Raw genomic sequence first — 22,078 nt, 5'->3', positions numbered from 1 at the left:
GATTCTGTTCAACTGAATCATTGGAATAATCAGCCCTTCAATTTCCTTTTCATTATTAATTTGCTTGGCAGATCCTCTATTCTATACACACTGAAAAGGTTAAGCTTCAGTCCAGCCCCTGTCCAAATGATAACAAATTCTGAACTTGTGAAATTCAATGAATAAAGATTTACTGTAGCATTAGTGTCCATTTAGAGCCACATAGATTCCTACCTATCTGACAACCTAATGAAGCAGAGTTCACAAAATGAACAAGTTCTAATGAACTGAATATGCTACAGAGAAGTTAATTGCCCTCTGGTCAGTGATAAGGCAACTTGAAAAAACGTGAGTCTGAACATTTTAAGCTGCCACTGCAGACCATTAACATCTACCCCTAGGACTCTGTCCCTGGACTCTTTGTTGTCTGTACAGACTAGAATTTGGTTAATGACCATAGCTAAGTAACATTTATTGAGAGTGCTAGCTACTAAACCCTAAGCGCTGTGCTAATATGATCATGATAGCATGTGATGATCCTCACAACAGCCCTCTATTCATGCCATCTAACAGATGAGGAAACAGAATCCAGGAGTTGCACTGATTTGTAAATGGCAAAGTCAAGGTTAGACCAAAGTTGTCTGATTCTTTCACCTTAACCACTTCATGTGTTCTAAATACTACATTAAGGGACTTCCCTGGTGGTCTAGCGTCTATGACTCTCTGCTCCCAATGCAGGGGGCCTGGGTTTGATCTGGAAAATCCCATGGACTGAGGAGCCTGATGGGCTGCAGTCCATGGGGTCACTAAGAGTCGGACACGACTGAGCAACTTCATTTTCACTTTTCACTTTCATGCATTGGAGAAGGAAATGGCAACCCACTCCAGTGTTCTTGCCTGGAGAATCCCAGGGACAGGGGAGCCTGGTGGGCTGCCGTCTCTGGGGTCGCACAGAGTCGGACACGACTGAAGCGACTTAGCAGCAGCAGCAGGGAACTAGATCCCACAGGCCATAACTAAAAGATCCTGCATGTCTCAATGAAGACTGGAGATCCCATGTACCACAACCAGGACCTGGCACAGTCAGCTAAATAAATATTTTTAAAATAGCTAAATATTATATTAATCAGGCACTTGGAGGTCTTACACCGAGGTCAATAGTACTAGTAATACTGCTTGGATGATAATGTCAGGCATGTTATTTGTAGTCAGAACACTGGGTATTAATATGGCTCCCAAATTTCTTCCAACCACATTTCGGCCCCCCCTCATTTATTTGTGAAATGGAGATGAGAATGTCTACCGAACAGGGTTGTCACAGGGATTTAGTTAAAATAATACACATGGGAGTACCTAGTGCCATACCTGACGAGTATTAACTAAACTATGCTGTTGCGGCTGCTGTTTAGTCACTAAGTTGTGTCCGATTCTTTGTGACCCTGTGGACTGCAACCCTCCAGGTTCCTCTGTCCATGGGATTTCCCAGGGAAGAATACTGGAGTGGGTTGCCATTTCCTGCTCCAGGGGATCTTCCTGACCCAGGGATCTAACCCACGCTTCCTGCATTATAGGCAGATTCTTTACCACTGAGCTACCTGGAAGGCCGTTAACTAATCTATGCATGCTTGCATGCATGCGTGCATACTAAGTCACTTCAGTCATGTCCAACTCTTTGCAACCCTATGGACTGTAGCCCACTAGGCTCCTCTGTCCATGGGATTCTCTAGGCAAGAATACTAGAGTGGGTTGCCATGCCCTCCTCCGGGGGGCCTTCCCCACCCAGGGATAGAACCCCCATCTCTAGTGTCTCTTGCATTGGCAGGCAAGTTTTTTACCACTAGTGCCACCTGAGAAGCCCCTCACTAATCTGTACATGTTGCCAAATCCTTTTGGATAGCCTACCATGAACTAACTGTCCCTTTTCATCAAAGTGATGATATGGGCACTGTCCCTAAGATGATATATATTTGTAAATTCATTTTAAGGATTAGGAAAATATGGGTTTTCCCTGTATCATTCATATTCCCTTATTCAATCTGGCTTTCAACCAAGGGCATGCATCTAATAGGTAAAAGTTAAATAGTGAAGAAATATTCCGAAGAAATCAGTGTCCTTGATCTTCATGATCGCCAACTGAGCCAGCTGGAATGGCCCTTACCTGGCTGGCAAAGCTAGGATCAGTGAATGCTGTATTTAGTCCTTTAAGACAATTTAACCTCCACTTTTTTTTGCCTGCTTTTATTTTTATTCCTTTAAAGGGAATAGGCCCCAAAAGTAAAATAAGTTAACATTTCATGTGTCCATATCTGACACCTTGAGCCTGGCTGGCAGGAGGGTGCCACAGCTTCCAGTTCAGAAAGATAAAAGATCCATTAATACCCAAAGGAAGAAAAAAAGCAACCCACACACAAGCAGTGTGACTGTCATTTACACTTCTTTGTAACAGTCTAGACATACTGTATGGAGTGTTATCCAATGTGATAATTGGTAAGTAGATCTTTGCCCATGTACTGGGCTTACCTATGAATTATAATTCAAGGATTGCATACCATTATTGGTTGGCTTGCCTGTAGCCTTTCTAGATTCAAGAGAAGTTGTACTATTCTCTCAGAAAACAGAGGTCTTAGAGGGTCAACCCCCTATAATAGACAATTATGGCATATGAAACATTAGCTTGGAATTTATAGCACATAATTCTATGAGAATGTGAGTCCAAATTTTCAACTGGCTCTGTGTTTAGTTTTAGACTCCAGTTTTGAAGATCATTTGGGCATTACTATTTATTTAAAATCCATTTCTTTTCAAAAATAAGTTAGAATCGTGCGGTAGACAGATTGAAACCTCTGAAAGCCCAATCTTATGACTACTGCATTTGCTGCCAATTTGAAAGATAAAGGTGACTGCCCATCTGAAAAAGCAGTTTTTCATTGTTTAGTATTTTATGCACAATTCCAGACATCGGAAAACAGTTTTTATCAGACTGATATTTTTGCCAGCTTTTCAGCACATCGGATGTTTCATTAGCAGAGTCAAGAGGGAAGGTGCTAAGAGGAGGCTATGAACAATGTCCTGGAAGGAGAGGTGGTTGTGGCATCTACAATCTAGAGAAAATCTGTTCATAAAATTTGCTGAATGAGGGGAGAAAGGGGACCAGAAGGGAACCTCTTAGTGAAACTAATCCACACTTAACAATTATTCATCAGTGAAAAAGAAACATATATACAGAAAAGCAAAAATCGGGGGCAAAAATATACTGAACTAACAGCGGAGGCCAGAAAGCAGCAAACTGCATTTTAAATCAAAGTAGTGTCTATAGTACAGGGAATTTGAAAGGACCTCATGTGGGGAAAAATATTTCCTGGGTGCCCTGGGGCTACTGCTCCAAATGCCTACTCCCTTGGTGTTCCTGGCTTCCATTGCCTCCAGCTGTGGTGCCTCCCCCTCCAGCTCAACAGGAGCAGTCTTGTAAGCACCTGTGAGCGAGCAAAAGAGCCACATGAAAACCGTGCCAGTGACTTTCATCATCAGCCTAAGGAGCTGTGATCCATCCGCACCTCCCTATTCCACGGCAAGCAAGAAGTTGAGCATCTTTATATTTATCCTTGTTAAGCATCAACACTAGAGCTACTTGTCTGCTTTAAGGACCTTGCAAGGACCTTAATTTTTATTTTTCTGTATTGGATGTAGAATGAAGTGTCTATATGCTCAGTTAATCTCTCCAGCCCCTTCTCTTTGCAGTTAACTCTCTTGTAACACCTACTGCAGGTTTAACAAGTGTAAGAGTCAGCTGTTTTGTGTGCCTATTCCTCCTACTAAGCTCTGAACTCCTAAAGACAGGAAAAAAGTTGGTTTTAGCTTTTTACTTTCCATGTGCCTAACACAGTGCTGTGTACCTACAGTCAGCCCTTTGTATCCTCGCATTCCGTATCTATGGATCCAACCAACTGCAGATCAAAAATATTTGGAAAAAAAGAAGAATTCCAGAAAGTTCTAAGAGCAAAACTTGACACACCCCTCATAACTATTTACATAGCATTTACATTATACTTATAACTGTGTACATGGTATTTACATTGTATTAGTTCCCTGGTCAGCAGTAAAGAATCCTTCTGCCAATGCAGTTCGATCCCTGGGTCGGAAGATCCCCTGGAGGAGGGCATGGCAACCCACTCCAGTATTCTTGCCTGGGAAATCCCATGGACAGAGAAGCCTGGCAGGCTACAGTCCACAGGGTCACAAAAAGTTAGACAGGACTTAGTCACTAAACAACAAAGGCATTATAAGTAATCTAGAGATGACAAAGTATGCAGGAGGATATGCATAGGTTATGTGCAAATAGTATACCATTTTATATAAAAGAGTGAGTCCCCTCATGGCTCAGATGGTGACGAGTCTGCCTACAATGCAAGAGACCGGGTTCAATCCCTGGGTCAGGAAGATCCCCTGGAGAAGGGAGTGGCAAGCTACTCCAGTATTCTTGCCTGGAGAATCCCGTAGACAGAGCAGCCTGGCAGGCTAGAGTCCATGGAGTCACAGAGTCAGACACAACTGAGCGGACTCACACTTTCACTTTTGAGTGTCTTCTGATTTGGGTATCCGTGGGGGTCCTGGGACCAATCACCCTCAGATACCAAGGAATGACTGTATTCTCAAGTCTCCCTTCCTCCTAGAACCCCTGTGTACCACATCATTCCTCTACCAAAGAATGAAGCTTTTATGTGATATATTTATTGGAACAACCCTGGATTCTTGAGTCTGGAATAAATGGTGAAGGCCTAGAATGAAACAGAGTGACTTATCACTAAATACAGGAAGTTACCTTAGTATATGCCTCGAATAATGCTGTTCGGGACAAGTAAGTTCTAGTCACTTCTACAGATTCTCAAAAAAAGTGGTTCTGAAAATTTAGTATGCTTCAGAATCACCCAGATTAAGTATGGCATAATCCTGGGCTCTGAGAAAATTCTGCTTTAATAGGTGGGACTGAAGAATATACAGGTTTAATAAACTCTCCAGTAATTGATTCAAGCTCTCCAGGTAATTTTCAGAAGTGAAAATCACCGCCGTACTTTAGACATTTCTAAATGTCTAAGGATACCATAAGGATACCAACTTCTATTGTGGCAGTTAGGACTAGACAAGTATGTTGGGAGAATTTTTTAAAGTACAGACAAATTTAGGTTGGTAAACCTTTGTTAATTGTATGTTCAGAAATGTACTTGATGTGATAAATTCAAAAAAATATAAGAAATAGTTATTTTCCTGAAGGGATGGTCTTGCTGAGGAAGAAGGAAACTTCAAAAGAGTGATATCTATTTTATCAGTTCAGTTCAGTCACTCAGCCATATCCAACTCTTTGCTACCCCATGGACTGCAGCACACCAGGCTTTCCTGTCCATCACCAACTCCCGGAGCTTGTTCAAACTCATGTCCATTGAGTCAGTGATGCGATCCAACCATCTCATCCTCTGTCATCCCGTTCTCCTCCTGCCTTCAATCTTTTCCAGCATCAGAGTCTTTTTAAGAGTCAGTTCTTCGCATCAGGTGGCCAAAGTATTAGAGCTTCAGTTTCAACATCAATCCTTCCAAGGAATATTCAGGACTGATTTCTTTTAGGATTGACTGGTTTGATCTCCTGGCAGTCCAAGGGAGTCTCAAGAGTCTTATTCATGGCTGTACGTGTGTTCCCCATCCTGCACTCCCCACCCACCTCCCTCCCCGTGGTGGATTCATGTTGATATATGGCAAAACCAACACAATATTGTAAAGTAATTAGCCTTCAATTAAAATAAATAAATGTATATTAAAAAAAAGAGTCTTCTTCAACACCACAGTTCAAAAGCATCAATTCTTCAGCGCTCAGCTTTCTTTATGGTCCAACTCACACATCCATACATGACTACTGGAAAAAACCTAGCTTTGACTAGACAGACATTTGTTGGCAAAGTAATGTCTCTGCTTGTTAATATGCTGTCTAGGTTGGTCATAGCTTTTCTTCCTAGGAGCAAGCATCTTTTAATTTCATGGCTGCAGTCATCATCTGCAGTGATTTTGCAGCCCAAGAAAATAAAGTCTGTCAATGAATACTGGAATGGGGCCAGTTCCCTTCTCCAGGGGATCGTCCCAACCCAGGGATTGAACCCAGGTATCCCCGCATTGCAGGTGTATTTTTTACCATCTGAGCCACCAAGGAAACCCTATCTATTTTATACATCATATCAGTAGTGTATATGTATCAATCTCCCAAAACCTTCCACCCCTCTTCCCCTTTGATATCCATGTATGTTTTTCCCTACATCTGTATCTCAGTTCCTGTCCTGCAAATAGGATCATCTATACCATTTTTCTAGATTCTACATATATGCATTAGTATATGACATTTATTTTTCTCGTTCTGACTTTCTTCACTCTGTGTGACACTCTCTAAGTCCATCCATGTCTCTACAAATGACCCAGTTTCATTCCTTTTTATTGGTAATATTCCCTTGTGTATATATACACCACATCTCCTTTGTCTATTCCTGTTGATGAACAGTAGAAACTAAGACAACATTGTAAAGCAAGCATACGCCAATAAAAATTAATTTTTTAAAAAGTGGTAACTCATAGAATACTCTCTTCAAATGCTAACCAATGTAGCACTACAGGAGGACTCAGGAAGGAAAGATTTATGAACAAAATAGTTTGAATTTCACTGATGTGCCATGTAAACTCAGAGACAGTGATAGATACATCATGAGAAATATGTGAATTTAATAGATCCTAAACTCAAAACATGGACAGTTACCTTTGGCTATATTCTAGGTTTTTCTCCATTTGTGCATATTTTAAATTATGTTGTTTCTCCCGAAGCTAAATTTCAAAATTTTCTTTTTCAGATGGTTTGACTGACTGTGTGGACCCGGATTGTTGTCAACAAAGCAACTGTTATGTCAGTCCTCTCTGCCAGGGCTCACCAGATCCTCTTGACCTCATTCAGCAAAGCCAATCTCTCTTGTCTCAGCACACTTTAAGACTCTTCTATGATCGAATCAAATTCCTTATTGGCAAGGACAGTACTCATGTCATTCCTCCAGAGATCTCATTTGACAGCAGGTATATATGTATTTATTTTATTCCTTAATGAACAGTGGTCATGTTTTTCTTTAACTGTGAAAGAAACACACACATATACGCACAAAACTCACATGATGTATATTATTCATGGTGAAGTGTAAGCAAGGCTTTTAATGACAAAAACAAAAGTATAATTTACAAATTTATTGTTTATCTTCTGGATTGATCCCTTGAAAAATTATTGAATTTCAGAAACTAAATTTTAAGTTTTGTTCTATGGGTGTAAAATGTTTCCAGATGAGAGAATTGGGTGCATTTGATATTCTAAAGTGAAATGCAAGACGTGCGAAAATCTGTCTTCTAGGGAAGCTCAGATGTGTGAATTGTCACTAAAGGCCTGAGACCAAAATCCAACCCATTAGATGAAATTTTTTTTTAATTAACTTACTTATTTGAAATGTAATAACATGAATTTGCTCATTGTCCTTCTCTGCTTCATCTTCAGCAATGATAGGTTTTAGTCATTAGCACTAGATATAAGTAACTCAATATTTCTGATCGCTTAAAAATGTCCTCTTTTGTTCATGCCACAGTTAAACATATTTAAATATTGTTGTTAAACAGTAAGGATGTTTATCTCTCAAAATAGAAAGTCCAGCAGTTGTGGGGTTCAGGGGTTGGCTCAGCTGAGGCTTCAGTCCCATCATCAAGGCCCCAGGTGCTTTACATTTCTCTAATCTACCACGTTCAGCAGAAACTTCATTCTCAGGTTTGATAGAAAGATGGTTGTGGCAGCTGCAAGTTCAATTCAGATGCAATCAAGACCAGAGGATAAAAAAGAAATACCACCCCCAGCATGGAATATAGAGTCTTCCCTTCATTCTGTTTCTGATATTTCAGTAGCTTCTAGACTATTACAAACAGAAAGTTTAAAAAAAAAAAAAAACATGGAAAGTATTTGTCCGGGACCACTTGTCTACATCCCACCCACACAGTCACATCCTGGTCGGTATTATCAGTCCCTGAGAAAAGCTCGGTCAAGAGTTTATATTGATCTGAGTGACAATTGACGTTCAGTCTTCACCCCTGTGCACAGTAGGAAAGGGGTAAAAAAGACATGCATGGAAATTTAAAACAGTCAACATCCTTCTCCCAAATTGTATGCCAGAACTGTTATTGAAACTTAAACATTTCTCATTATGTTTATTTTTCTTTCTTCTTGATCTGTTATTTTTTGTTTTGTTTTTTAAATTTTGTATTATTTATTTGGCCGCACTGGGTCTTTGTTGCCATGCACCAGCTTTCTCTGGCTGTGGCGAGCAGGGGCTGCTCTCTGTTGTCGTGCACAGGCTTCTCATTGCAGTCATTCTTTTGCTGTGGGACACAGGCTCTAGGTGCGTGGGTTTCAGGGCTTGTGGTGCGTGGGCCCCGTAGTTGTGGCTCACGGGCCCTGGACATGTGGACTTTGATAGTTGTGGTGCACAGGCTTAGTTGCTTCTCATTATGTTTACTATGTGCAGTTCTAACCTTTTAAAGCTTTAAACAGAACCCCAAACTCAAATGCTCATGCACCACAAGAAAGACCTTCTCTGCCAGGGGATCTAGTCAAAGTTTGCCTTCTTCCAAGAGACTCAGTCATCTCCATTTTGAAGTATCTCCCCCAGTTCAATAACAAGTCTGGGGTGATTTCAAATGGCTGCAGTCAAAGTATTTATTTAGATAGTAGATGCTTCACTTTCACTTTTCACTTTCACGCATTGGAGAAGGAAATGGCAGCCCACTCCAGTGTTCTTGCCTGGAGAATCCCAGGGACGGGGGAGCCTGGTGGGCTGCCGTCTATGGGGTCGCACAGAGTCAGACACGACTGAAGCGACTTAGCAGCAGCAGCAGCAGCAGATGCTTATTTATTGCACTCCAGAGGAACAAAGGAAACAAAAAACCTTCATGCTTAAGGAAATTCAGTCGAAACGAAGAAAAGAAGGTAAATGAAACTTCCATGACATGGAGATACATATTTAAATGACTCACTGAACTCAAGTACAGGGAGAAAGTCAGGACCTGAGAGAGACAGGAGCCAAGCTATTGTGACCCAGAGGAGGGCATTTGAGCAATAAACTTAGAAAAGTGAAGAGAAATTCCAGCCCCTGTGGTTCGGCTTCATGCTTCAGCAGTGTTTGCCAGCCAGTCGCAGAGTGAACAAACCTATTACTTGTGGTGCTTAATGCCCTTCTCCTCCTCCTGGCTTGATTGAGTTTTTCTTATTCTTTGGTAAAAGCCTCCAAGTTATCAAGTAGCTCTGAAAGTCGCATTTGAATTCAGAACTACGGTCTCCTTCACCCAGTGGTCTCAGCTCTGACACACATCTCTAATCTGTCAGAAAAGGGAAATAGTTGAGGACAAGCAATCTAACTATATTTCCTCTAAAAAATCAACACGTAATACAGTGTTATTCAGAGTATCTCTGGATAAAATAAATCCAACTCTGATCATGTAGAGTGTAAGTAATAATAGTTATAAGCTCTTACATCTCTATTGTACTTTTTAGTTTGTGCAGCTTTCAAACAAACATTCTTTCCTTGTATCCTCACGGTATCCCTGTGAAGTAGGTATTGTCCTGGTGCATTTTATATATGAGGACACTGAGGTTCAGAGAGATTAAATGATTGTCCAACATCACACAGCCAGTAGCCTTGTTTTGTAGCAATTCTTTTCTTTTAATTAGAGGATAATTGCTTTACAATGTTGTGTTGGTTTCTGCCATAGGACAACACCAATCAGCTGTAAGTATATATGTGTATATCACCTCCCTCTTGAGCTTCTCTCCTACCCACCCCCTCTCCCACCCCTCTAGGCTATCATGGAGCACAGGGCTGAGCTCCCTGTATTTTATAGTGGCTTCCCACTAACTGTCTATTTTACACACGGTAGTGTATATATATATATATATATGTATGTATGTCAATGCTACTCTCTCAGTTCATCCCACATTCTCCTTCCCCTTGTGTCCACAAGTCCGTTCTCTACATCTGTGTGTCCATTCCCGCTCTGCAAATATGTTCATGAGTACCATTTTTCTAGATCCCATATATATACACTAATATACAGTGTTTGTTTTTCTCTTTCTGACTTACTTCACTCTGTATAACAGGCTCTAGCTTCATCCACCTCACTAGAACTGACTTAAATTCACTCCTTTTATGGCTGAGTAATATTCCATTGTATAAATGTACCACATCTTCTTTATCTATTCATCTGTCAGTGGACATCTAGGTTGCTTCCATGTCCTGACTATTGTAAATAGTGCTGCAATGCACATTGGGATACATGTGTCTTTTTCAGTTATGATTTTCTCATGGTATATGCCCAGTAGTGGGTCACATGTTAGTTTTATTCCTATGCAGTAACTCTTGTTTTCTTTCTGTTACACCACTGCTGCCTCATTTCAACTTGTTTTTAAATAAGCCAAGTGACTGAGATCTAATTTATACAGGATGAATGACAACTGGTTGAATGACATCTGGAAACCAGGCAATATTGTAAAACCCACCTCATTTGAACACATTTCAATGATATTTCGCTGATATTATTTACAAAGTTGAAGCCAGTGTTAATGAACTTCTTGGTAGAACAACTGGTAAAATGGGCCTTTTGCTACATGTAAATTGTTATTAAGCACTTCTTTTGTGTCAGGTCTCATACTAAACTTTTACATGTGTTATTTAATCCTTACAAAAACCTGCTATGGTAGGTACCATTGTGATCCCCACTTTTGGGGTAACAAAACAATAACTGAGTTATCAAGTTGCTTGCCCAAGGTCACAATCAGTGAGTGTCAGAGCCAGGATCTGAACGCAAGCAGATTCATACTGAGAGCCAGACTTCTAAACCACTATGTTGAGCCACTTTGGCTCCTTAGAGAGCTGGGCTAAAGACTTTTGGTCCTTATACATATCTGACTGTGGGGTTGCTCTCCTCAGACAGATCTAGAACACAGGTACTGTAATCAGGGAATCCAATCTGCTCTTAGGTTTTTGCCACATAATTGAGTGACAGCTGGGGAGGCAGATGAAGAAATCATTGCTGAGGGGCTCATTTGCCTACTGGCAAACTGTGAGCCACACGGAGGACTTGCTGCTGAGTGTGGCCACCATCAGAGGCCTGTGAGTTAAAGATGGTGGCATATAGGTGAGTAACTGTTGCAAGGATGCATAAAGGTTAAATAGCTGTTCATCCTTGTGCATCCAAGTGAGACTGGCTTTCTTGCTGTGAGTTCTCTGCACTGGTATGTGAGAGCACATGGAACGTGGACCTCATGTGCCTCCGATGGTGTGATGTCACTGGCAACATGCCATTTGCCCACAGTAGAGTCTCCCAGCAAGCCTGGCAGTTACCGTTTTTTCCTTAAATACACTTTACCCTGTAGCCTGAGTTTCTTTCTTTTTTTTCAACTGACTCCAAACATGACTACAAAGTAAATGACATATTCTGCACGCCCTGTATGACTTATTACTTTTTAATAATGTAAATAGGTGAACAGAAGCATTATTGATCTTCAGTGTCTAAGCATTTAATCACTATTAATAATGTAAAAGGTTTTTATAAATATGTAAAAACAAGAGTACATTAAACTAAACGACAGCAGTAATTTGCAAAGCCAGACATTTCACTCGCCATCACTAATGGAGAAGTGCATTTAAAAAACAAAATCCTACCGGGGTTAGTGCAACCGCTGACAGCAAGGTCTGGCCAAACTCATTTGTCTGTTTTGTAGCCACAAGAGGCTGATCCACACATCAATCCACGTCTAGTGTCTACATCAGGCCTTACTTACTATCAGCCCACAGCTGTATTTTGTTTGGCCCAACATTTAGAAACTAAGAGATCTAACATAAAAATTGGAATGTCTTCATTCTCTAGAAAATTGACAAAATTTGACATCTCTGGTATAGGTGTTCCAGAGTTGAGGGCCAGCCACCCCTCTGGAATGTCAATGGCATGCCTCTCTAGCTCACCAGTCACTGGTTCCCTTGCTCCTGGCTCAACTCCTGCACTTTTAATGTCCTGCCTGACCCTCTTGGCATTTGAGTTTGTAACATCTGGACTACACAGCTTCTCTAGCTTTCCGTGGAAAGACCTCAAGTGTTTTGTTTTTTTTTTACTTTCTGATCTGTTTCCCTGAGAGTCTGTAAAAATCCTATCTTAACTAAGAGGAAAAAAGTGACTGAGCGTGAACTAGAAATCAGATTAATGGAAGGATATTTCCACCAATATTTCATTAAGGGGCCTGCGTGCACCTCATGAGTAAGTTGATAGACACTCTGCCTCACACTTTAGGCTAATAGACTCCCAGGTCCCACCATAGTGGAAACAAAACGTCCACTTTCTGTGAGAAAGATGTGGATATTAAGAGGCACTTTACTATTATGTCCGTCACTTAGAGTAAGTTTTAAGAACAATCTGAAGATCTTAAAATTTGCAGCGCTGCTGCTGGGTGTGGTTGTGGCAGTCTGATGCATCTGCTTCTTCTGGAATCCTTAGCCCAGTTGAAAAGCACTAAGCACACGAGGGCTTCCCTGGTGGCTCAGGGGTAAAGAATCCGTCTGCAGTGCAGGAGACACAGGTTCAGTCCCTGGGTCAGGAAACTCCCCTGGAGGAGGAAGTGGCAACCCACTCTACTATGGCCTGGAGAATCCCATGGACAGAAGAACCTGGTGGGCCACAGTCCATGGGGTCACAAAAGGTCGGACACGACTGAGCAACTAAACAAAAACAAAGCCCATGACAGTGATGTTGCTGCTGCTGCTGCTGCTGCTAAGTCGCTTCAGTCGTGTCCGACTCTGTGCGACCCCATTGACGGCAGCCCACCAGGCTCCCCCATTCCTGGGATTCTCCAGGCAAGAACACTGGCTACAAAATGAAGAGGTTGAGCAGGGTGATAGGTTTCTTCTAGTTCTAACTTTCTGTGAAGTTGCTCTATTTTAAATTCTTGTGCCACTCTGGGATGTGCAGTACAGAAGCTCTGAACCATCCTCACTGCTAAATCTGGTTTCTGTGAGGACAAGGATCAAGTCTGATTTGTTCTCTTGTTTTGATTATCTATCACTGTATAGCAAACTCCTCCAAAATATAGTGGATTAAAATAATTGGTGATGATTAGATTTCTTGATTCTGTGGGTTAGAAAATAAGGCAGGGAAAAAAAGGAAAGGAAGGAAGGATAAGAAATTCTGACAGGGTGTGGCCAGGATGACTTGTCTTTTCTCCATGATACTTGGGCTTTCAGCTAATCTAATTCAGCTGGGAGCTAGAAGAGCTGGCTAGCCTCCAGGAATCCCTCTTCCTGCTTAAATCCTCTCCATTCAGGCTTCCTATGGGAGGGCAGCCTATAGGTTGGCAGCCAACCTTGAGTTTGTCTGAGCTCAGAACTCCAAGTTGGAGTATTCCAAGAGACAGGAACCAGAAGGTGCCAGTCTCTTAAGACCTGGATCCAAAATCACACCAGTGTCACTTGTGTTATATACTATGTATTAAAGTAGTCACAGAGGTTGTTCAGATTCAAAGGGAGGGTCATAAATCCCACCTTTTACTGAGAGAAGTATCAAAGAATGTATGACCATCTTTAATCTACCACACCACCATATCCCCAGATTCTAACACAGGATTTGGCAGAAAAGAGGTTAAAAAAAAGGAGTGGATGAGTGAGTGACATAGATGCAGTGATATTGAAGTGCTCTTCTCATATTTACTAATGAAAAACTCATTTTCGTTGCCTAGAACACACAGATGATATTAGGACCTCAAATTAGTTAATTCCCAAATGTCGGAGCAGCCTAAAGGTAAGGTTACTGTTCTCCAAATAGCACAGGAACAAATTCATAAAAGATGAAGTGATTATATAACAGTAGCAAAGTAATTACTCTTGTTTTTTTTTTAACTTATGAGACATTCCACCACTGGCAGAGCCTATCCATAATTGACATCATTTATAACTCTGTGTAACCATCAATAATGCTCTCTGCCTTCAGTGGGCTTGATAATCAAAACTTAGAACCAAGAAAAAATTAGAAAATAATGAGCAGTATCAGGGAGTCAGTAGGAAGACTGCTGTGAACTGGCTCTTTGGAGTGAACTGGAAGACAACTGGAACTTTGGTGTTCCAGCTCATGAGAAAACCCAAGATAAGCACCCCAAAACAAACTGAGGTGCTGCAAATGCCTTGAGTGTGGCCTTCTTGGATAACTCTTTATTTACCCGAGTCCTTCCCTTCGTTTATGACACTTCCCTCCATAATGAAATCTTGATGCACACACCTGATTATTCATGATACCAGGTAACAGCCATAATTACTTATCATAACTTATTTAATAAAATATGTTTTTCTGCACTTAGTTGATTTGGGAACATATACCATGTAAAATCCTGTGAATGGCAAAATGAGTTATTAAATCAAGACTGAGGTTAAGGGAAAGGCTCTAGGAAGATGATCATTGCTGCAGAAGTTGCTGATCTCAGATTAGACTAAAGACTTAAGAATAACCATACTCGACAGATACAAATTATTGTTTTTGAAGTGTACATTTTACTGATACATTAATATTCCAGAGTTACTGAGGATCTTAAATTTCTCTACAATATTTACCAAAGTCCTCTACTCTCCCTAATGTAATCTAATATCCTGCTATCAACTCATTTTTACAAAATGATGAAGATATGTGTTCACTCCTTTATTCAACAGATATTTCTTGAGTCACCCACTCTGTGCCAGGAACTGTGGAGATGGGGGTAAACAAAAGAAACAGGGTCCCCTTATTCACAGAATTCCCTTTACATTCCAGTGGGGGAAGCAGTCAGAATTTCATGTAAATACATAAAAAAATAAATTAATTATAAATTTTAATAAATTCTGTGGATTATGGAACATCAAGTAGCTTGGGGTTCATCAACTCAGAGTCCCAAATTCTGCTGCTTTGCTGGAGTAGACAGGTAACCTAAATGGATGTAAGAGAAGACATATTCTATCAAATGAGATAAAGTCATTAAACAATTTCAGAAGGGAGACTAACCTGGAAGTTTTCAGCAGTCATTCAGAGATGTGACTAATTGAGTCAGGTGAGCATGAGGAGCTGCTAAAATGGACACTCACAGGAGTCTATTGGTGACTTGCAAGAAAAAATTCAAAGCTTATTTGGACAGTGAGCAGCTTAACTATTTGCAAGATGTTTCATCCTATGACATCTGGAGCTATAAATAATTTTTAATACAATTTGGAATGTTTGTGTTAGATTAATTCAAGGGGAAAAAACAATCACCCCAAAAAACTCCCATTCACCGCAGTGAAAAAATGTCCCCATTAACCATACTTTGGCATCATTTGTAATGATAGATCCTACAATTTCTTTCAAGATAATCCATATTTGGGGAAGATTAATCATTTCATCTTGAGATTGATGAAAATGACAGTGTTGACTTGGTTCGTGTATTGGCCCTGTCCTAGGCTCCGGACTACAGCGGACAAATTGGCTTCCCTGGTGGCTCAGATGATAAAGAATCCACCTGTAATGCAGAAGACCCTGGTTCAATCCCTGGGTTGGGAAGATCCCCTAGAGGAGGGCATGGCAACCCACTCCAGTATTCTTATCTGGAAAACCCCATGGACAGGAGCCTGGCAGGCTGCAGTCCATGGGGTTGCAAAGAGTCAGACACAGCTAAACGACTAAGCACAGCACATATAGTCCAGTGAAGAAAACTGACAATAATGAAAAAGGTAAATGTCAGGTAGGAATAGGTACCGTCGACTGAGGTAAAGAAAGGTTAGGGACAAAGAGTGACCATTTTAGACAGAGTGGTCTGGGAGATCCTCTCTGGGGAGATGACACTAGAGCTGAAACCTCATAGTATTCATCTATATGTTAGTTGATTGTGACATGAACATTTCCTGCCACGTGGACCCTTGTGCAGTAGCCTATCACACAATCCAGAGCCTGGCTGTCACTTGTAGGGGCCCACTGAATCAGGATCCTGTGGCCTTGTGTGAAACAGAAAGGTAGAACAAACCTTTCTCAAGGAACTACTACACACTGGTTACTGTACCAGGTTTTCCTGATAAGTGGATGGGGTGCCTGTCCTCTAGGACTATTGAGAAAAGCTGACTACTTCGGACAAACTGAATAGCCTCCAGAAAGAGAAATCAGCAACAGCCATTGACCATTTAGTTATGAAAAGAAAAAAAAAATTGCAGATCTTCATCCATTAGTGTTTGACCCTAAAAGAAATCAAATATATAGAAACTGTGTCCTGATTTGGAATTATGAAAAAGAAAAGATAAGAAAACTTTATATTTTAGAATATTTATAAGAAATGCAATGTTATTGCAATACTAAAGCATTCATTGAGGACTTCCTTGGTGGGCTTCCCTGATGACTCAGATGGTAAAGAATTTGCCTGCAACATAGGATACCCAGGTTTGATCCCTGGGTTGGGAAGATCCCCCAGAGAAGGGAATGGCAACCCACTCCAGTATTCTTGCCTGGAGAATCCCATGGACAGAGGAGCCTGGCAGGCTACAGTCCATGGGGTCACAAAGAGTTGGACACGACTGAGTGACTAACACTTTCAGTTTCACTTGGTGGTCCAATGATAAGGAATCTGCCTTGCCAGTGCAGGGGACGTGGGGTTGATCCCTGTTCTGGGAAGATCCCACATGCCTAGGAGCAACTAAGCCCATGCACTACAGCTACGTTGAAACCTGTGTACCCTAAAGCCCATGCTCTGCCACGAGAGAAGCACGGCAATGAGAAGCCCATGCACCTCAACTAGTAGCTCCCACTCCACTCACTGCAACTAGAGGAAGCCTGAGTGCAGTAACAAAGACCCAGCACAGCCAAAAATAAATTAATTAATTAAAATTTAAAAAGCATTCATTGAATTAACATTCACAGTCTATGTACAGGTCTTCCCCCAGAAGGTTTGTGACGTAATCATTCGTAATTTTGCTGAGGAACAAATTTGAATCCATATGTTTTGTGTTTAACTTTTTCATGAATCTAGTAGTTATGGACCTCCAAGTCTATTTACATATGGCAAATCTGTGTGTATTTTTAATTTTAAGAATATGAAAGACATTATACCATGTATACAACTAGGGGTTGGTAAACACACAATGCAACAGTTGCTGAATAAATTGAATAAACTAAGGACTGAGGAAATCTCTTTCTAGAGCATCAGCACCTGCCAATGTCTGTGTTCACCTTTCTTTCTAAAGGGAGGCACTGCACATAACCTGCCCACATTTGGAAAAGGAACCCGAGTGGTTTGGCTCTGCCATGATCCCCTGTGATTCTGTCTTCCCACATTACTTTTCCTAAGCAACCTCCTTTGCTTATCCCTTGTGCAGTTGTTGTCCCAAGTGAGAAGTTAGATTGTTGCTACTTGCTAATAAAGCACTTTGATCTCGTTTATGTGAAAGGTGTTACACCTGTGAAGATGGGAACTCCTGATTGTTCAGTGAACTATTTTATCTAATGCTAAAGTTCAGGAAACACATGTTCAAGACACATTTAAAAAATTACAAAGTGCTGAAGGCTCCAAGATTTATAGTGCTGACTAGCTCTTGAAATCAGCAGTCAACACCTAAAGGTACCAAAAAAGAAAGAATGTGCGACTTTCACTTCTTTGCAAGTTCTTGAGCAAAGAAATCCAACAAATCTTTAAAAAGCCGTTCAGTTGGTTACTTGTGATATTTTGAAACTCAGATGTCCTGAGGTCCTTAATAACAGTCATTAGTAATGCCCAGTAGCTGTCTACAACTTATCTCAGTGTGAATAGGTGTTTTCTAATATTTTATCTTACTGCGAAGTTGAGATTGAAAGGCTCAAATCCTTAGTACCTACTTCTCAGCCATATGATCTGCGTGAAGTGACTTTAGCTGGTTCTGTCATCTAAACTTGTCCCTAGAGAGGGCAGAGTAAATGCTAGTTTATGGAGAAAGAATAAATGACACAGTGTGGCAGATCCACTATACACCCTGCACGTAGAAAGTGCCCAGCAGTTGGTAAAGGTCTACAAAGTAGTGATATCCTATGGATAGCACCATCTTTGTGGGTAAGCACTTTCTTTTCCTTTGTAGCCACATCATTCACATCTTCTCTTTAAAATGCTACAGCTTAGGCCCTTGAGAGTCCAGGTCAAAAGACCTCCACCAATTCTGCCACTTAATAGCTGTATTATCTTAAGCAACATTTTTCGACCTCTTTGAATCCATTTCCTCATTTTTTAAAACAGGCTATTAGTCGCACCTACTCAGGGCTATATTGATGGTAAGTGAAATAAAATAAGGAAGGTGCCTTGCATGGTACCTGACTCATAGTAAGTGCTTAATGAATGTCTTATTTATATAAATACATATATTCATATTGTATATTTGTATATATTATATGCATTTATATATATAAATATAGATATCAGGGTACATAATATAATTTGAAAGGTCAAGTTCAAAAGGCAGTCACTTTACTGGGTTATTTTATTGTTCCAGTGTCTTCATGAGCTGATTAGGAATAAGGCAGGGAAGAACTATTAGTCTCACTTTCCATAAGGAACAAACGAGGCTGAGAGTAATTCCATTTCTTAGGAAAAGTCACATCGATGATTATTAACGAGCCAGAGCTAGCACTGGGGTGGACAAAGTTAGACCCCACTTTTTCCTCCTGGAGGGAAGAGTAATCCATGGCCAAGCTATAGCCAACAAGACAGACTTGCCCTGTATTTAATGACTATCCATTATTTGAAGGGCAGATTCACAGAGAAGTGACAGGAAAGGTTAATGAGGTTAATAAAACCCCATCAGGCTGATTACAAAGATAAAACCATTTGAGTAAGGTATAAAACAAGCCAAAAACAAACCAACCAAAAAAATAAAATAAAACTTGAGATTATTCAAGGGTTGCAAGGGCTTCCAGGACACATATTTCAGGATTCAAATTCTGGACAAAAATAATCATGTGTCTAAATGAGGCAAACCGGTACTTTCACAGCCCTGAAAAATGTGACTGTGTCGTCAGTTTTCTTATTGCTTCAAAACACTTGATCTCTTTCCCATTACTTTCGGGATCTCAGGCATCCAAAGCAAGCCTACTTTTGACAAGCAATTACCAGGGCAGATGGGAAAATAGCCACCCTACCTCAGGGGGGTGCCCCCATTTTGTTTTACTTGAAACATCACTAGCCATGAGGAAAATAATTCTGCTTAAAAAACTATCTGCATTTTCCATAGCACCACCTTTCCCAAAGTCCTAGAATGTTGATGGGTAATGCTCCTACCTAGCTGCTTTTAATGTTACCCAGTTAGTAGGTATTATTTATTTGGACTAGTGACCAACTGAGTAGGATTAAATCAGCCAGTTCTATTTAAGTAAAAACTAATGAGATTTTACTGGGTTTGCATCTGAACTTTCACTGCATTCACATTTTCAGAACATGAAAACAGGTTTATGCTGTAACATTATATGTTTTCATGGTGCTGTACCAGCTTAGATAACTTATATCAAAAAAACAGTATGTGATAATCATATGGTTTTTATTTTTCAATTTGTTAATGTGGTGTATTACATTTGATACATGGCGAAACCAATACAATATTGTAAAGTTAAAAAATAAAATTAATTAAAAAAAATAAAAAAAAAAAAAAAACAGTATGTGATATGTGGAAACCCCCAGATACCCAATATCAGAGCCTTCAAATATATGTGAGTTATGAAATACCAAATTGTAATTACATGGTTGTAGATAAAGGAAAAAATGGGGTTAGTGTTCATAAATTAAGTATTTGAGGAGGACTATTCATTCATCCTTCCCAATCACAGGGGTACTATTTAATTCCCTGAAGTAATCAATTATCAAACAAAACTCTCATGATGAAGTCATAGAATGCTGGCTTCTAATAAATGAACTGTAAGACATCTATCTGTCACACATGAACCTCAAAGTGGTCTCTGAAACACTTGAAGTAGTGCTGTGGGATTGGTTGGAAATATTTTGCAACTTCACATAAAGATATTTGAGCTGAAATTCAGTGGAGCTTTGTTGAGCACATGCTATGTACACAAGGCACTAGGAAGGACACAGAAGAAAATCACACTGCCCTTGCCCTGGAGTGACTATCTAATAAGAAAGACAGACCTATAACTCCTACCCAGGATAGGCTGTGACACATGTAGTAGCACGGATTCGGCGCTGAGAAAAATGAAAGTGAAAGTCGCTCAGTCGTGTCCTACTCTTTGCATGGACTATAGGCCATGTAGTCCATGGGATTCTCCAGGCCAGAACACTGGAGTGGGTAGCCTTTCCCTTCTCCAGGGATTGAACCCAGGTCTCCCACATTGCGGGCAGATTCTTTACCAACTGAGCTCTCAGAGAAGCCCAAATATAAAAGCCTTTATTCATTGTGTGCCGCCATGGATACGAGGGTATCATTAGCCCTTTGTCCCAACTGCTCAGAGGTATTTGTGTTCTAGGAGGGCCCCCCAGAAGCAGCGGTCATTTAGCCCAAATGACACAATCTACAGCTGTGGAACCTTATGATATAATAAGCCTGTGGAGAAGATGTCGGGAGAACCATTAAAGCACGCCTCACAGGCAGCAGATTTCTGTCCCTTGGAGACTTGAGCCAACTGACAACTCATAGAAGAATTTACAAGGCAGGATTCCAGTGCCAGTGAGCAGAGGATCCACATGGCCTCTCCCAGCTCAGCCTTTCTCAATTCTGCCTCTTGACCAGAGCTGTCAGCTGTGGAAAGGATTTCATCTGTTCCTGTGGAAAAAACAACCTCACCTGCCCACCTGCTGCCAGACCCCCCACTGGCCAGGCCTTGACTTGGGACACTACCCTTCAAAGGTTCTTATGCTCCTGTTGGCAGCAAAAGCAAATAGCTCTAACTTCCCGAGCCCTTCAGCCTCATTTTCCTTATGAAAGATTTTAATCAGAAATACAATGCAGTAAATTACATCTTCTTTCAGCAATTTAGTTTTCAGCGTTGTTTTTCAAACCAACTTCTGTGCTTGAGGTTAATGTTTTCGCCTGAGGTGTTGAATGAATATTGGAAATTTGACATTGAAGACAAAAGGCAACAAATAAGGGAAAAGGAAAATGGAACCCAGAGTTTATTGAAGGCTAGGGATAATTTGACTATGCCACGAAAATAGCAAATACAGAATGAATTAGACCTTTTGCATCAGAACTATCTAACAAGCAGCTTGTTAGCTCAATAAGGCTCTCGGTAAAGTGTATTCGGACTTACATTTCCCAAGATGCCCTGTTCTTCAAACCAAACTCCCAACATCTAGAGGATTCAGCATTTAGTTAAAGGGAGAAGCAGTTCCTTTGAGGTTGCTGCTTTAGCATAGTGACAGCCGGTAGACAGCTTGGCAGCAGTCTGTATTCTCCAGAGAGCAAGAAAAGAGATACTTGTGAGGGGTGATCTTCCCCATACGTGTTTTTAAAGTCACTTTGGACATGTTCATCCAAGTTCAAGTTATCTTGCTGTAACCCACCACAGCAGAGAGAGGTCCTTGTTTCTAAAGGTTGAAGGAAGCAGAGTCTTCCTTCAAGTCTGAATCAAAGAACAAGAGCCCCAGGGAAAGATGGAGAGCATGCAGCACCCGCCTCTAAGAGTACACACACAGACACACACACACACAACACAACACAAAAGACAGTCGCACTGGGCACATACATGCTATACACATTTGCAGTGACAGCTTCGTGACAGTTCAGACAGTAATTTCTGGTGTCTCATTTCAAAGGTTCAGAAGAGTTCCGAGTATTATTTAATTGAAAATGTTTCAGAAAAAGGTCCTTGAAAGATTAGGACTCACGTCGAGGGTTGTTTTCACGTGGCAAAAATTTCAGAGTTCAAAATGTTTCCTTAGAACAGACCAAGGACAGGCCAAGGATGACTGCCTCATTTAAAGGGTGATTTGAAGAAGCTTGGGGTTTCCCTGGTGGCTCAGACAGTAAAGAATCTGCTTGCAATGCAGGAGACGAAGATT

At 40.8% G+C, this 22,078-nt stretch overlaps 1 protein-coding gene across 5 annotated transcripts in view; it reads left to right on the top strand.

Annotated features, from left to right (window-relative positions):
• TENM1 (teneurin transmembrane protein 1) overlaps nucleotides 1-22,078 on the top strand; it is a 909,292-nt gene that overhangs the window by 717,667 nt on the left and 169,547 nt on the right. For all 5 annotated transcript variants that reach the window (XM_070784169.1, XM_070784168.1, XM_070784167.1 and 2 more), the window contains one exon: nucleotides 6,858-7,074. In XM_070784169.1, the coding sequence (XP_070640270.1) occupies nucleotides 6,858-7,074 (217 nt within the window). The remainder of the gene's footprint in view (nucleotides 1-6,857; nucleotides 7,075-22,078) is intronic.

This window comes from Bos indicus, chromosome X, assembly GCF_029378745.1.
Source record: "Bos indicus isolate NIAB-ARS_2022 breed Sahiwal x Tharparkar chromosome X, NIAB-ARS_B.indTharparkar_mat_pri_1.0, whole genome shotgun sequence".
Lineage (NCBI taxonomy): Eukaryota > Metazoa > Chordata > Mammalia > Artiodactyla > Bovidae > Bos > Bos indicus.
The sequence above is the reverse complement of the archived record's forward strand: the minus strand, read 5'-3'. Positions and strand labels throughout refer to the sequence as shown.